Below are 18,954 nucleotides of genomic sequence, written 5' to 3'. Positions count from 1 at the left end.
GAAAGTTTAAAAAAGGAAATGAGATCTTTTCTGACAAAATTTTCTACAATACAAAATGAAAGCGTGGCTAGTATACGACAAGACATGAACGAAATTAAAGAACAATTGGTTGGTATAAAAATATGTACAGATAAAATAATAGAGGATCAAGAAATAATGAAAAAAGACATAGATAACTTAAAATTTCTATGTAAAAAAAATGAACTAAAAATAAAAAGTCTCCAATCTTCCTCACCTACACACTCAAACATATCTACAAATTTTTATGAAGAAATGATTTTTGAATGTCAGGAGCGAATTACTAAACAGAAAAATATAATTATTTTTAATGTTCCGGAGTCCTCTCTCAAAAGTTCAGGTGGTAGATCAGAGTACGATAAGAATGAAGTATGCAAAATAATCAATAAAATAGTGGATAGTTACAGTCCGCCAATAAAAATATTCAGGATTGGCAAATATAATCCACAGAAACCACGACCTTTGAAGGTATGTTTTGAAAATGCAGATGTCGCTCTTCTAATCCTTCGCAATAAGAGTAAACAAACTGAATTTAAAATACACTCGGATCAGACGTATAAGCAGCGCACATATCTGTCTAAACTTAAAGAGGAACTGCTGACACGCCAACAAGAGGGTGAACAGAACCTTATTATAAAATATGTAAAAGGAACACCAAAGATTATAACTCAACAGTCAAAAAACGAATACCACAACATAATGAAAAGATAAGTCATCATCTAGCAATTAAATATGAAAACCTTAGCCATAATCCGTCATCACTCCGCTTCTTTTATGCCAATTTGAGAAGTATTAGAACAAATAGGAAATTTGATGAAATAAACTGCATAATAAAATCAATACCAAAGACAACTCACTTCCTAATCTTCACAGAAACCCACATTACATCGGACCAAGAGGCCAAAATATACGATCTACCTAATTACTCACACGTCTACAACTACAGGAAAGACAAAGGAGGTGGCGGTGTCTCCATTTATGTTCATAAAAATATACATTTTGAAGTAACTGAGGATATTTATGATAGTGGCAACCATTACTTATGGATATATACTAGCAAGTTATGTCTGAATATTGGAGTGATATATAAGCCTGACGGTGATGCAGCGATGGATAATTTTTTGGACATATACACATCACAATTAGAGAAACGAAAAAGGGCAGTTGTCTTCGGCGACTTCAATATAGATTTATTGAAAAAGGACAATTACGTCACGAAATATGTAAAAGCCATAACAGAGAGTGGATATGAAATACTAAATAAAATAGACTCAGACTACTGTACCCGCGCCACGGACAAGACGAAGACTATCATAGACCATATTTGTACAAATGTAGACAATCACTCTTTTAGCATGTCGATTATTGAGTCATCTCTGTCAGACCACAAGCAGCAATATCTTGAAATAGGCAAATGGGCACCGCCTAAACCACAAAAAATACATTATAAGGCGATTAATTATGATAAACTTCTCCAAAGTGGCTCACAAGCAAATGACATACACACTTTAGATAATTATGATGTTTTAGAGAAATCAATTTTAAAAATAATAGACGATTGTAAGATAGATAAATTCAAATATAATAATTTACCCCGAAATGATTGGATCAACAAAAATATAATCGATACTATAAATGTGAGAAATGATCTGAACCGGCAACTTAGGCAAAATCCACAAAATGAAGATCTGAAGAAGGCATATTCTCGTGCACAAAAGCAAGTCCATACTCTCATCAAAACCTGCAAAGAAGAATATTACTTTCGATTATTTAGTAATTATACTAATCAACCAAAAAAGATGTGGGAGGTTATCAATAGTTTGGCAATAAATAAGTTTAAGGATAATAATATTGTACCTAAGTTAATATTTAATTCTAAAGAAATTGTGGACGGCGATGAAATATGTAGTGCGTTTAATACTTTTTTCTCGTCAGTTGGCACAGAACTAGCAAAAAAAATACCTCAAAAATATCACAAAACTAATACTGTAGCGGATGGAGTAGACTACCTGCATAAAGTTGAATTAAGTGAATTCCATCCTTGTACTTCAAAAGAAGTCATTTCCATTATTAATGATTTAGACAATAATACAAGCACTGGGGTAGACGGGATCAGCACTAAATCACTAAAATGTCTGAAAAATGTTATTGCTGAACCGTTGGTAAATTCGATCAATAAATGTTTAGAGATAGGGTCATTCCCAAATTCTCTTAAGATTGCCAAAGTAAGCCCTATTTATAAATCAGGTAACAGAGCTGACCCCAGTAACTATAGACCAGTCTCGGTTCTGCCCATTATTTCGAAAATTTTTGAGAAAGTTATTTACAAACGCCTAAATACTTACCTTATTGATAATAATTTTTTAATTGATGAACAATACGGTTTTCGTCCACAATCTAGTACAATTACAGCAGCGGTTGATCTAATCACCAAAATCAAAATGCATATTGACAAAAAAGACTATGTATTAGGTATATTTATTGACTTAAAAAAAGCATTTGACACTGTTAGTCACCAAAAGCTATTAATCAAATTAAGTAAACTCGGTGTTACTGGAACAGCCCTCAAAATGTTAACAAGTTATCTAAAGAATAGGAAGCAGGTCGTTAAAATCGGTAATTCTAAAAGTTCAATTCGGGAACTGAATGATTTTGGTATTCCACAAGGATCAATATTAGGTCCACTGTTGTTTTTGATTTACATGAACAATATTAATACAATAGGTCTCACAGGTCATCTTACGCTATATGCGGATGACACATGCCTATTCTACTATGGTAATTCTTTTGATACTCTTTTAACGGATGCTCAAAACGATTTAGACAGACTTAATGAATGGTTCCTAAATAATTTGTTAACAATCAATATAAAGAAAACGTCTTTTATAATATTAACAGCAAAAAATAAGCCCATACCAGATTTTGTTCCCCCCAAAATAAATAATGACACTCTTCAAAGATCATATGAAGAAAAGTATTTAGGGTTAGTAATAGATGACAAACTAACATGGAAGCCGCATATAGAAACGATTAAGTCAAAATTAAAAGCAGTCCTAGGAGCTCTTTACAAAGCAGCTCACTGTATCCCTAAAAGAGTTAAGACAGTTATATATAATTCTCTAGTAAAATCGCATATTGAGTACTTAATAGAAATCTGGGGATCAGCAGCATCGACTAATTTACTTTCATTACAAAGAACACAGAATAAAATTATAAAGGTATTATATCATTTTGATTACCGAACTCCAACTAATGAACTTTATAACAAAACAAAATTACTTAATGTCACTAAAATGTTTAAATTTAAAACCTGTACTCTCATAATGAACATAACAAATAAAAACATTAAGTCTAACATTAAACTCGAAAAAAGAGATAACAAACATAACTTACGTAACAAACACAAATTAAAATCAATTACTCCGCGAACTAACTATGGAAATAAAACTATTTTGTTCGAAGGCGTTCAAATGTTTAACAAACTGCCGGACGAGATAAAGAATTGTAACAGTATTAATGTTTTCAAAAATAAACTTAAATCATATATCATCGCTGAACTTTAATAATCTCTCAATATTATCTACATATATAACTTTGTAATTCCTGTCAATTTAGATTCTTTTCTATAGTTGTGTTAAGGTTTATTTTGTTTTATATTAATCCTGTATTCTGTATCGATATTACGTGTTAACCCGCAAGCCTGTATGTTATATATACTTCTTTTTTTATTTTTCTCATTGTAAGTGAAACATTGTGTTTTTTATGAGAAATAAAGATCTTTAAACCTAAATTACTATGGAAAAGATGTCATGCAGCGACAGAAGTTTGCTTATTAATACTGAATTGACTGTATATGATGTTTACTACCAAGCGAGTTTGAAGTTCCGTTCTACTTTTTATGTTTTTTTCCACATGTTTATTGTTATTTATTTTTAATGTAATATTAAGTATTTAGTAATAATTGTATAGTTTATGATTACATATTAATTTATTTTAAAAGATATATATTTAATTTTTATTTCTCTTCCATGAAGGGTTAGCAACAGGCAGACGGCCGGCTGTAAAAAAAAGAAGCTAAAACATTAAGCTTTATAAAACCTTCTGCGCCGGCCAGGGAGAAGGTATTCTTTATATTATATAGTTTTGCCAGCTATTATAAAGCCAATGTCTATCTTGTTTATTGAAAACCAGCTTATAAATTCGAAGTTAAAATTTGTAATCTTATATAAAAAATTATCTCTAATATGAAATTTTATAAGCATATTCAGTAGATCTGAGAATCGGCTACTATCTATTTTTCATACCCCTATTGAGTTTTTTTTTTACTGCGCGGGGGACGGAGTTGCGAGCGACAGCTGGTATTCTATAAATTCTGACTTTTGGAAAGATTATTAAAGCCCTGATTTGCTTGTAATACGGTGTTCAGTTTTAAATTTTAATTAAAAATAGCTGTTAATACTTTCAGAACCGTTATATTTCAATTTTTAATGAAAAACTCACAGAAATAATTATAAAATCCTACGTTGTTTAAATGAAAACAGACGCAAACAGTATTCCAACGCAGGTCGTGCCCGCCGGCTTAATTCATTTTACACTGTTTACAGATTTCAGAGCTGCAGAACGTTCGAACTCCATTAACGATTTTATTCCTAACAGAAATGAAACGAAGATTAAATATACATTTTTAGTGATAACAGTATTTTGTATGTGGTACCACGAAAGTGGTAAGTGCTTCGAAGAAAGAATTATTGTAGGTAGCTTTCTTTTTTTAATAAATTCCCTTCTCATATATTAATGTGTTTATATTAAAAGACTAGCTGTGTTATTTTTAACATTTTCTACGTTACAAAAGTCTGTAAATTAACGGAACATTGTAAGTGCAAGTTCGCATGAGCAAAAGTGCATTAACTTGGGACGGCGTCAAAGACAGGCTAAGGTTTAACTTTACTAAAATACTCTGTGCATTTTAAGTCGACTTGACTTGGGTTTTCTTTGCTTTAAGATAGGATTTCACATGCGGCATAAAATATCACAGTTTCCTTCATAAAACGATGAAACAATAGCAATTGTAATTGTATGTTGTCAATCATTAAATAGGTAAATGTTACTGTAGTACTCCACTGACGTATTTAATACACTTTTAGTATTGTGACGGTACTGTAGTCTTGTTTTTGTTAATGATAATGAAAGGGATGCCAATATGTATTATTACAAGTTTCACGGCAATGGAGTACTACTGTTATAGGCGTACAATAACTAATCGTGATTCTTAAGATCGTCTGTAATTAGAACAATTAAGTAATTACATTCAGAATGAATTACGCGACGAAGTCCAACTCGTGACAAGATGTCGTCAACAAAATTAAGAAACATAATTAAAAAGCTGACCGTGTGTTTTCATTGCAGAAACATCTGTATAAAACATATTTTAAAATGTGTTGTTCAAAAATAATTAAAACGGATAACTTTGTTTTTACAGATGTATCAGCAAATGATTCCAACGATAATAAATAAATCTATGGAAGAAGAAATATGTCAATAACATGCAAATCTTTGCTTACCTTTTTTTATTAGGAATGAGAGCTTAGTTAATTTCATTTTATGAAAGGGTTATCTATTTTCTGCGGCAGATTGGAAGCGACTATTGTGGTTGAAAGCGTACCACTACAGATGAATGCAACTACATTTGTGGGTATGTGAAAACTGGACGAGCACGCTGACCCCGACTCAATGTTGTATTCCTATCAATAAGTAATTAGCAATGTTCTTTATTGTAAACAACAGTTTAAAAATAAAACGCGATATCATTATCTTACTTAAGGTTATTCTAATGTGACTGTATTAGTAAATATTAAGGTCGTGAAAAGTACACACGATGTGGATTTTATGCATGTGTTTCGTTTATCGTTTCCTTTGCCGAAACTCTATATTGAAGGTGTGCTTCGGCAGTGATGTTTAAATGAATCTTGACTGAATTGAAGTCACAAGTATTTTTTTATAGTTTCATCTTGACTTCAATCCTTTTTATTGTTCTTCGTGGAAAGTTACTATATTTACTAACTAATCTCACAAATAAACGTTTAAAAAAGAAATGCATAACCTCATTTCCCTAGGGCAAGTAGCAAGCTCACATCTTATTTATAATATAAATATGAATGTTTGTATGTATAGATATATGTTTGATAGAAGGTATCACCAGAACGGCTCAACGGATCTTGACATAGATGTAAAACGTAACCAAGAAGAATACATAGGCTACCAATTAAGTTTTTTTTTATTCCTCGCGGACGGAGTCGCGGGCATCAACTAGTAAAATATGTTATTGTTGTGTTTAACAATAATTAGCGCAACCTAATGTTATATTCAAGCTTTTGTATTGTATTTATAGTGTAGTTTTACAAATGGAAGGGCAAATAGGCTAGAAACTGGACTCTTATAACGAATATGTTGCAGTGCGTCGTTGACATAGATGTATGTACGTGAAATAGGTCACACGGGATAGTGACATGTCGATACAGCAGCCACCTAGCCGTGGGACTACGCTCGCAATACGATGAAAAGTTCGCTCGCTGTATTTAATTTAAATTACTCTTTTAAAATCCACATTAAATATGTGTCAAGTCGACGTAACGGAAAATATTATGAATATAAACCAGCTGTAGCCGTCGAACTCAACTAATTGATGTAATGGTAGCAAATTTCACAATGAGAGGTAAAATTAAAAACATTAAATATTTTAACTGGACAAAAATGGATCATTCGCTCTCCAAACGATAGATTAGGTTTAGCAGTTTCTATTGTGTTTCCTAGAACGGTTAAAGAAATTGAATTAAAATACTACTATACATAATCAAAAAGAGGTTCGATTGTCAAATTCATCCGTTACAAAAAATTCGACTCGAGGATATCCGGATCGGATCTGAAGAATAGACATTTCTATTCATAATTCATTGACTATTAATAAAACAATAAAAGATGAATTAAGGTGTTATGTGAAATAATACAGCATATAAGTAAAAATAACGATCATTTCAGAATTCCTGGAATAGAAGCTTGTGTAATTTACAGTTTTGTATCTTCATAACGAGATCTAAATCTTAATAACGAGATAAATAATTTTGAACCTTGCAAACTAAGAAATAAAACACCTGGAAATAGCTAGAAAATGTTACGTTACTATAATTGGCATGCCTTAGATTTATTTTAGGTAGTAGGTTAATTTTTTTTCAAATTTCAATTTGAAACCTATGTGGAAGTTAACAGGTCACGTTGATGAACAGACTGATGGTAAAAAGATTAAGACGGAGACAAAATGGTAGCCTAAAGTAGGTATGAGATCAATCGACAGACCAACAGCCGAGACAATCAACAGATGGGTGGCATGGATAGTAATGAAAAGGATGTAAATAAAACAGGCCAATAGCCACCAGTGGATCGGTAAAGGCTAACAAGATGATAATGATAAGATTCACAAGGAAATTTCCTCTTAAATATATGAACAACGTACAATACATTTTGAGATTGTTTTTGAATATGTCGGCCGTGATTTGGTATTCATCTGTCGAGCTGTTTATATTCATAAGATTGGTGTACATGATTGCTAATCATTGTTTTCACGTCGTGCATTGTTGCAGCGTTGCAATTGTCCTTTTCGATGGCGTTGCTCTTGAATGAACAATTGTCAGTTAAGGGCCATTGTACACGGACTGATTGAAGCAATCTGTACGCCTCAGGCGTTAGGCGAACAGTATTTGATGTTCGTCATACACGAACTGCACTTTGTAGTTTCAATAAAAATTGACCGCTTGAAGTGATCGATTTCAAATAGAAGTATTGGTTATTTTTTCAAATGTAAAACATATCTGTAAATATTTGTGAACCCATGTTGAATGTTTTTATTTGCCACTGCTTTTTGAGTACATTGATATCGAATAGATTATAATGGAAAGATATAAATTAATACGATTTCGCAATAGTCAAACGATTATTAGATAAACAAAAGATAATTAAAATAATTTATTGAAATGTACGAGTATCTTATCATAGCGACTTTTCACTGCTGTAAAATCAGTACCGAAATATACTGCCATCTCTTTTTTCACAAGAAAAACAGAGGCGTGACAATATGATTGGTATTTCAAACTTAAATTCAATATTATTTCATATAGCACATAGCAAATTCTTCGATTTAATTCCGTTTAATGTAAATCTTGCAGTTGCAAGGATTTCGTGGCGCAAGCTTTACTTTTTTATATCATTCGCTTTGCAAACAAACACAAAACAAAGCACTACATTTATAATTTGCTTTCAGTAGTCCTAGCACGAATGTTTGTGACAATCGCCACAATGTCGTCATCGATAAAATTCGTATTAAAATTCAGGCGGAAAGTACACCACAAATTTCATACAAATTTTGACATAATTGACGATGACGATACGAAGGCGAATGTCACAAATATTCTTGAAACGAACATTGGAACATGCACCAGAGAAAAAGAATCAGGATACATAAAATGTTCCGTAAATTATATGAGAAATGTCGAAATCAAAATTATTTACTTAAGTGTTGTGAACCAAATTAAAGAATATCGCAGGTAATTTTTTACGTACAAAATATTATTAAATTAATGTCCTTCCCGTTGAAGTGGTGTTGTCGTCGGAAGATGGTACGCGCTAGCTTAATAACGTAATATTAAATTATTTTACATAATATAAAAAATATAGTATTTTAAAAGTGAATAAAAACAGCTAAAATAAAGTTTACGCGTGTATGAGTGCGCTTATAGATGTGTGCGTGGCTACGTTTATATTTTCGCGTGTGCCTTAAAGATAAGCTGAAGTCATTTTACATCATAGTTATTACTTACATTAAAGATACTTTTTTTAATTTTTTTACATATAGAAGTACATTTCAATAATAGCAAATCAATCAACTGCATTTTCCGTTTATTATCTTTGTTAGATTTTGTGATTTCCAAGAACAAAAACTTCTTTTAACATTAAAACTTTAAATCGTCAGTGACATAATGTTACTATATAACTCCGTTGCCGTGAGACTTGACAAAATAGGGGCTATCATATGTACGAGTATAGTTCGATAAAGTCATCCGACACCGTGGGCATAAGTCAAACTAAATTGTGTCAGCTCACTTACGCTCCGTTGTCTACGTCAAAAAAGTCACAGTTTTGTCAAGACAAAGTCAAATTTTGACAAAACCAACCGTCATAGCAGCGCCTCTCACTATATTAATGCAAGTGTCGTGTCAGTCCAATTTACGGTTAGTGACCAACAAATTCCTCCAGTAAACAAAACAAAAAAAGAATACTTAACGTTAGTAGTGAACCTGAGGGCTTGGCACGAAAACTCGTGAGAAAGTTAAGTCAACATAGTCAAGTGTAGTTAAAGTACAATGACAAATCTAATACAAATTTTCATATACTTTGTCGATATATTCTGTATATCCGTGATAGACCCACAGATCATTTTTAAAAAGTAAGTTAACTTTAGTAGCGTAACTGTAACATATTAAGAACATATGACTACGAATTTAAAATAAATGAACCAAGTGATAAATGTATTATGAAAATCCAATATCCGCTTCCGCTCTAACATGAGACGCACGCAAAATCAAATCACCCTCGCCCCTGGACCCGGCCTCGGACACGCCACAGCTGTGGGAGGAAGGCGTAAGGGGGATGAAATCCCACCCTTAGCAACGCACAGACACGTTTAAATAAACGAGTGGATGCGTTCACGAGTGTTATTTAACATGATATGATGACATGGTAATTAATAAATTTAACACTCTTACCAAGCAAGTATATAGACATTAAATTAAAACAAAATCATTTCGACTCACTGTACACGTAACCCTGGTGAAGACTACTCTAAAAATCAGTAAAGTGTTTTTGACTAAAGGAAGTTACATTACACACATAACAAATACATAAAGTTCTTTATAAAATAAACAGAAAACATTTAATGAGAAAATCGTAAAAACCTTTGCATAAAAACACATTTGTGTAAATACGGACGGACGGTGTTTTTCAACGTATTTAATCTTAAATGAAATAGAACGCTAAGCCAATGTCCAACTTCACATTTCCTATTTCACTTACTGAAAGTTGTTTAAATAACAAACTTCTAATTCCAATCCTTTGCACAACATTTTTCAACTTTTCATTAAATTCTTTATATTGAACTTTTTATTTATATAAAGATGTATTTATATATACTATAGTAATACAGTAGTATAGTATAGTATAATAGTAAATATATTACGTTAAAATACAATAAAGAGGTGTATATTTAATAACAATTTAACTTTTTCTTTTTTTTTTCAATAGATTTGCTTTAACTTTTAGTGCATGACAGACAAAACAGTAACGTTTTCCTTTCAAGTATAGGTAAGTATAGGTAGTTGATAAAAAAACTTATTTCACCAAATACGAAAGCATCTCTTGAGCAGCCGAAAATACAACTTTATTGCAATAGTTATATGCAAACCTGTTTTTAAAACATTTGCTAAAATTGTGATAAATTAATTTATTTCCCATTTTGAATTTCCCCAACATTTCGTGGAAACGTTGAAATCATTTCCTGAATTCTTTCGATTAATTACAATTCAAAATTTGTTGATGATAAATTTAATTTAACAAGTGGTCGCCCATTCTTCGAAAGACCATGGTTTATAGAGTTTTTGTTTATATTTTCGATTAAAAATAACTTTATCCACTACTTCCCTACTTTTAATGTGTTTAATTTCAACTTGATCCGATCCCGGAATTTCTTTAAAGGGGTACAAAGTATTCAGTTTTTGTACTGACAGAATGATTAAAAATGATAAAGTGTGTCTTACATGATATGGTGGATTCACGATGGTCACTACGTCATCCTCTGTGTAGGGGTACGAACTCTCAGCATCGAATTCGAGCCGTTCCATATATCGATAGCTGATCGTATCGTCTTCCTTACTCTCCACTTCTCTCGATTGATATGATCTGTCATCAAAATGAAAACATGAATATATCAAATATTTAAATAAAAAGTAACCATTCTTAAGGAACATTCATTTAAACTATATCTAAATTAATAAAAAGCAATATTTGTATATTTGTCCCCAGTTTGAAAGAATTGGATTTATTTTATGCAAGGTTTGTGTCCTAAATAATCTAGAAAATATAGTAAAAATATTTTTAATTTTTGAAGAAACATTAATGTTATTTTGACTTTTAGTTATGTTACGTTTCAAATCTGTTGCAAAATTGCGATGGAATTGTATATTTATCCAGTTAACGAGTTTCATCTGGAGTGAATGTTATTAGAGTAGGGTAATTTCAAATTCAAGCGTTCAGAGTGGTAACTAATAATGAACGCTCAAGTGAAACGTTCTATTCGATGGGTAATTGTGCGATGAAGTTCCCTTACTCTTACCACATTCAAGAGTTAATTATTATCAACGTATTTATTGATTAATATCCATTTTTAACCCGATTCTGGTTCATTTGTTACCCGACAAGAGTTAATTTTTATTATTTTAGATATTTTATTTAAATAGGCTTGTATTTACATGTGTATTTCACCTTCATTATGATATGTAGTCGGTCTCATTAGATTCGTATCTTTCTCCAATGTCCGACTCAATTTTGATTTAATTTTAAACTTGTGTACCGTGTGTATTACTAGCTTAAAAGGGGTCAGCTCAACAAGTTTCTTTCCACGCCATTCTATCAGCAGTTGACTTAGTCACTATTCTTCCCTCATTTCTTCTTTACAGTAAAACATTTAATATCTTTTTATCTCCCTTTATTTAGCGAGATAAAGAGAGAAGACTTTATGTTTTTGTATGAATATTTCAGCAATCAAGTCACTTTTTGAAACTTAACTCATAATTAATATAGTTACTATACTACTACTATACTTACTTGTATATGTAAGGTCCGACCTCTACCAAGTCGGGTACTCCGCCCGCAAGAACTTCTTCAGTATTCGATATGTTAAAGAATCTGATTGTAAAGTTTAGAGGAAAAGGTATTTCTTGAAATCTCTCCATTTGCTCTGTGTCATCTAAAAGGACTACCTCCTAAAATCATAACACATAAATAGGAGCAGTAAAATAGATATATTTTACAATAATGATTCTTTCTTATCTGAATCTCCAAGACCGAGAAATAGTATTTATACAAAAATTTTTTTGTTAAATCCATACTTTTCTAGTAAATTTAGTAGATAGAGAACGATTTTTCATTCATAGTGTTTTGGAAATTATTCGAAACATATTTCCTTACATATAAATGCAAGTCATTAGTTAAAACCTTTACAGATTATAAATCAAATATTACAAGATTAAATGCGAATAATTCATTAAATTAAGTGTTATTGTGTATTTATTTGTACTGTGTTAAATTTTAAACAACTTTTTTATATTACCAATATAAAGAACCAGCATTAGGCTCTTCTTAATGTCTGCTGGAAAATGATGTGAAAAAAATTGTGTATTGTTATAAGTGCTTGTGTTAAGTTTAAGATAAATCAGAAAAAAAAGACTTTCTGGACGTATTGGACTTTCGTATTATCAGAATTGTTTCGCCACAAGACTGCCACGATTAACATACTGAAGCGTACTCTAATAACCTCAAATCGTAATTTCAGTTTATTTCTTGAACTTCAGAAGTATGCATAGTTGTAAAGTATGCACAGTAAATGTTGTAAGTACAGCTATTTTGAGTATTGTACCAAAATTTTACTGTGAGAATATATTGTTGAAATAATATGAATTTATAAATTAATGCAATGCATTTACTCGTGAGCATTTAAAATGGAGCTATTCATATGGAGCTATATAAGACAGTTATAAGTTATGTAGGTCCAATCATAATTTTGCTAATATTACTTTAAATTTTAAGTCATATTAGGGTATAAATACAAAAACATAAATAAGACAAACACCTCGGCTACAGTCAATCTTACTATAAAAACAATACCGTATTAATTCTGTCATATTCCAAGTATTTGTACCTGTATACTGTATATTAATACTAATTTGATTTAAATTATATTTTAATTACTAATTTGATTTGATCGACAAAGGTATCCCACTACTGAGTACTACGTTCCGAAATCAAATATTCATATGCAGATGCAGTGTAATGAAAATGTAATTTACGCAATAATTCGATTCGGCTGAGAATGTGAAGAATTATTCAACAAACAGAACCTCCGCCTCTGTCCAATCATCGGGCTTGTCAATTTAATACTGCTGATATATGATAGGCATATGCACGTGTAACTCATGTTTCGGACGTCTAGTGTACGTGAGGGGTCTAGGCATAATAGGAAAGCTTGAAACGTATCAAGTCACAAGCGAAGGCGATTTAAAATATTACAATTCATTTGTCACACGTTAATGGACGTTACTCTCCTTCCTTTAAGAAGTGACTTGGCTCTTTTAGAGACTCCCTAAAGGCCTCCTTATATCGCTAAAATAGCGACAACTACAATAGATGTAGTACCTACTTTTAATGGACCTTTTTAGCACTTTAATACTCACTGGACTATGAACATCTTACGTAATTTACCTACTTACATTTAAGATCAAGTCCTCAATCACACCGGGGACGAAAACAAAAGTCAGTACTGTACTAACGATCACTAACACCACACCTATTACTGTGGTTGTTACACCACATATTACCCCACACATTTTCCTCTATATTAAAAAAAATATATTGCAATATTTCACGCGATGTAAGAGCACATGTATGAAGAATGATTAAAACAGGCGATAATTGTATTGTGTGCCGTTCTTTGATAAAATTATGGATTAATTAGGGTTACACGTCGGATAACGGATGCAGTAATAACAGTATTTTTTATTCATTATTTTAGCAAGTGTAAGAGACGTATAATAAATAAAAGACGAGCATTTCGATGTTCCATATAAATTCTTGTAAGAAAAACACGACCAAGTAAAAATATAGATCACATAGTAAAAGTTGAAAGTATAAGGTTTAACAATGAATTCTATTCTTTAAATTAATATTCAATGTCACGTGTTTTGCACCAAAGCCTTCCGACGGACCGTCGTCTACACCCTTCCGTTATGAGGGGAAATTCTCGCCCCAACCGTCTATACCTCTATAGCATTCATATAACAACTTATTTAGTACGAAGTGGTCAATGTAATTATTAATTTCAAACTATTAGGCGACCCGATGATCAATTTCTTTTATAGTATTGTCATTTTATTATAAAACGTAAAATAATTTATTCGGCTATGATTATGTGGTTTCTTCGACGGAATTATAAAGATTGACAATGAAAAACATACAGAACCATTGAAATTAAAAGCGATATCAGTAATTATGATAAAAATAACAATCGAAGAAGCATTGCCTTTATTAAAATCAAGATGGCTTTTATCTGCTCAAGAAGATTAATAAATAAAATGTAAGTAATAAATAATATCACAAAACAAAATGTACTTGTAACAACGATAACTACATGGATTGACTAATCGTGTTTTTACTAGAGGTGCAGTTTCAATATAACTTATGAAATAATAAATTTAAATGGAAACATATCGACTCATAGCAATGATGCTTGAAAATAGGTACTAACGACTTTATCTTTTTTTTATTTACCTTCAAGACTCGTCTGAAAAACCTTGCGAATGCAATAGCACTAGTCTTTAAACTAGCTTCACAAATTATTTATACATTATTATATATATTAATATATGGTTAAATTTGGATTATGGGCAAACCTCCAAATGTAGGAGGTTGTCATTTTGTCCGTATGTAATGTAAAAAAGAGTTTTAGTAATGCAAATTAAGAATCGTTATAAACATGAGGATAAGTATGTACAGGTTATGATTTAAGTACTTGAATACCAAGATTTTGTTTACTAATTTTGTTTGTACATTTATAGTAATTGTCCCTTGTTGTTACGTGTATAAAAGATAACGTACTTACATTTATCTTACAATATCCGATAAGAGAAATAAAAATTCATACATTTAAGTAGATAAAAAAATATTTATTAACTATTGAATAGAAAAATCAAGGCCGATCTTAAAGTTGCTTTTGGCTTCTTAATGCCTTTATGTTGACAAATCTTACTCTTATGAGTATTATGTTTTTAATATGAATTAAAAACAAACTTGGTCTATCAATTTACCATTACAACAGAAATTACAATTGATTATAAGTTGGGGTTACATTGGACATCAGTAAACCTAAAGTGGTCATATTTGCTTCATGCATTTGGTAAAGCAGTTCCCGCTAGGAGCGATTTTTACAGACTGCAAACACCGGTCTATGTATGGCGAAGGTCAAAAATTATGTATGTATGGTAAATGCTGATGCAAATTACTTTTGTCAGATGAATAGGTACAGATTTATAGGAACAGAAGAAAAAATACTTAATTTTTATTTATTTATTTATTTACTAGAACGTTTTACAATAGACAACTGTAGATGACATAAATGCTTTGACAGATAATTATTGACCGTTTTAACTAAACGTAGCATTAAACATATTAAGACCTCTATATTTAACTGGACAGGCTATAAGGCGTGGTATTTTGTGCCTATTTGATTGTGGCAGTTGGTAGCGGTTTTGGAAATTCGCAATAATAATAATAGAGATAGGATAAGCCGACAATAACTTCAAGTGAGGCTTTCAAGTCTGGACAATATAATTCTGTCATTTCCAAGTAGCGACTATCCAGCGTATCTACCTTTATAGAGATCAGTGTATTAAGTAATCATTTGTTAGGCAAAATCCAAATATAGTTTAAATAGAAAATGTCTAATTTGATTTTATTATCTGCCCTTTGTATATTTTACTAATTTTAATATTTCCACACTTAAAAAATTATACTAAGGTTTACAAATATTCAAATCGTTAGTGAACATTGACATAATAAAGATCCTAGGCCTTCAAAGTTGATGCAAAATAACTTCGTATCACAATATGTTAGACAAAATAATATCACTTAAATTTTTAGTTAAAACGGCCAATAATATAACATCTAGATGTATTATTTAAAAACCACACATTTATTTAACATACAAAACAACCATTTGACAACATTTAAGATTGAATACAGAATATATCTTGCATATAATCGGTTAAAAAAATCTAAAAAATAAACATAAAAGTCCAGGCAAAATATATACTACAAGTGCACAATAACAGAGCATCTTACGTGTCACCATCATAATGCTTTTCTAAATCGAGCATACTTTATTGTACATACAGGTTAGCCATTGTAACGTCATTGTACTAAGCTCACATGTTATTCTGCACGGGTAGCAATTAATATTAAAAATACACCGAGATCACTTCAGAAATGGAGTTATAAATAATTCCGAATTAATTATTCAATAACTCAAATCAACATTTTAACTCACACAACTAATTATACATTACCAATAAAGAATACTGATAGAATGTACTGAATGTCAAATAATAATTTCCTAAAACAATTTCAAATTAAATTAAAAGTAATATATTTCAATAACATGTAATAGTTAATGTTTAAATTTATTGAATAAACACATTTATTACAACATTTATTACTATTATAATTAAATTAAACATCCAGTAAACATTTAAAGCCGCTCTATTTCTGATTAATCATTTTAAAATGTTTAAAGATAATCAATATGTACAGTCGCCTACGTTTGCGGTGATCGAGAAATGTTATATTAACACAATCAACTTAAACTACAGCCCTTATTATAAACCAATAATGGTGTAAATAAAAAAAGGTTGTTACAATTACAATTACCGATGTTCAATGTTTCCAGTTATATCAAAAATGACAACCATTTCAATCTGTAACACCACCAACGAATCCCACTGTACATAAATATAACTTTATATGTATTTAGATCGTATAATGATAATATTTGCTAGTTATGTTATAGAATTAAGCCAATAGGAATACCGTAGGAACAGGAATATTATAAAAGAATCTTTGGTGATTCAAAAATTCAAAATCTTTTTCTTCCGAGTTACTTATTGGACTCTACCGATCGTTATAATGTATGAGTAATAAGTTCTGTTGTATGTTAGATATATAAATTTATATTAAACATTGACTATTACGGTACCTATTAAATAACGTTCTATTTAGGGGCTTATTTACTGGATGAAGGTTTTGGCAGGTTACTTGTTAACTTGATTTTTATATTAAAACATTTCATCTATGCCGAACTCTACATTCAGAATCAACACTAATATATTATACGTTAAGTTTATATTGAGATTTGAACAATAAAGGTTCATTTTTACATAAAATAAAATTATGACCGGCTCATTAATTAAAAGATAAATGAGAGCAGATTATCGGCAAATAATTCGCAACCTTTTATATTGAGTCGGCATTTTTAAGTGCAATAGCGAGTTTGTTGCTGATTTTACCAAACAATTTATTCGAACAGTGGATATTTTTATTAGGACTTCAAAGATAGAGGTGATATTTTTATCATACATCAAAAAGTTATAGTTATATGCTAACTATGTATTACCTAAATTAAGATAGTCTTTCGATATAAGATAAAAGCGACGATTGAAGCAATGCATGCAACATATACATACAATATTCGCCATAAAAATTATGCAACATTCAACACGACATATTATATCTCAACATCAAAGTAAAAATATTGACAGAGTAACATAGATGGAATAGTAGCTGTTAAAATTGTAACAGGAAAATGAAATAATAATTTATAAATTGTAATTAAATTTATAAATACGTCATAATAAAAATTACAATAATCACTTAGTTGTTTAAATTTTGGATGTTCAGTCTTACATCTTAAAAAGCATACCTACAAATATATCCGACTCTATCTAAATACCCATACCATTTGGAATCGAACCCTGGTCACTAAACGACTGGAAAAGGGATTCAAAATTTTTTAAATTCAAAGACTCAATGAATGTTTTTTTTACGTATCGACATAAAATGCTTAGAGCAGTATCTTAAAATTACTAGAATTTCAGTTCAAATATTCGTAATTTACTAACTACGATGTAAGGATTATAGATGGAATTTGGTAGATATTGGTAATAATTTGATACCGGAAAACATAAAAACGAAATATCACAATACGTGTCTCTCTCTCACACACATATCGTTCTTTTTTTTCCAAATAAAATGACAAGGATCACAATATACATATGTCAATGTAAGTCACAGAAATTGAGTTCTACGGGTTAAGGGTTAAAAACTTGTATTTGGGACACAATAAATATTTTAAACACCAATTTAAAATCTATGCCTTTTTTTTTTGAACGGCTTCCATTAATATACGAACATACATTAATTTTTATGTATTTTTTTTATATTTAAAACATGGACGACATTTTACACAAATACATATAAGTTTAAAATAAAAAGTTAAAAAAAATATCGATAATAATTGTTGATAAAAAAATAATTAATTAAACGTACTATTGAATAATAAAAATAGTATATATAAGATGAATATTTCATTTATATATTACATAATTTATAATTTAGTCAAAGTGTAAAAGTAATAAACATAAAATAATTTCAAATGTTAAAACTTAGGCTATATTTAAAAAAATTATCCGTGATCTGTATAAAAAAAAACTGAATTCTTCCAAAGAGAATGACAGTATCATATTACGTATTTTTTTCTATTTCACAGTCTATTAATTTAAAAAAAAAATAATGAAAAATATAATACATAATAAACATAATATATAGAGGCCGTTATTCAACTATTAGTATATAAGCAAACATGTATTACACCAATTAAGCCTATAACATTTAAATTCACGTAAAACTTTGTCCATTGTTTTAGAGCAAAATGTAAATACGTTTTAATATCGTGAATGTTCACTTGATCGTTGATTCACTGAACGCAAATTATCATTCAAACTGCAATCAGGT

General features: G+C 30.4%; 1 protein-coding gene across 1 annotated transcript in view; it reads right to left on the bottom strand.

Annotated features, from left to right (window-relative positions):
- LOC106717229 (sensory neuron membrane protein 2) overlaps positions 1 to 13,790 on the bottom strand; it is a 52,311-nt gene extending 38,521 nt beyond the window's left edge. Inside the window, exons 1-3 of the mRNA XM_014510971.2 lie at positions 13,605 to 13,790; positions 11,944 to 12,101; positions 10,878 to 11,019 (exon numbers count right to left, since the gene is read on the bottom strand). Coding sequence (XP_014366457.2) covers positions 10,878 to 11,019; positions 11,944 to 12,101; positions 13,605 to 13,721 — 417 coding nt within the window. The 5' untranslated portion in view covers positions 13,722 to 13,790. The remainder of the gene's footprint in view (positions 1 to 10,877; positions 11,020 to 11,943; positions 12,102 to 13,604) is intronic.
- Positions 13,791 to 18,954: the final 5,164 nt, after the last annotated feature.

The sequence above is a fragment of the Papilio machaon genome, chromosome Z (genome assembly GCF_912999745.1).
Source record: "Papilio machaon chromosome Z, ilPapMach1.1, whole genome shotgun sequence".
In the NCBI taxonomy this organism is placed as follows: Eukaryota; Metazoa; Arthropoda; class Insecta; order Lepidoptera; family Papilionidae; genus Papilio; species Papilio machaon.
This window is presented reverse-complemented; position numbering and strand designations above follow the sequence as displayed.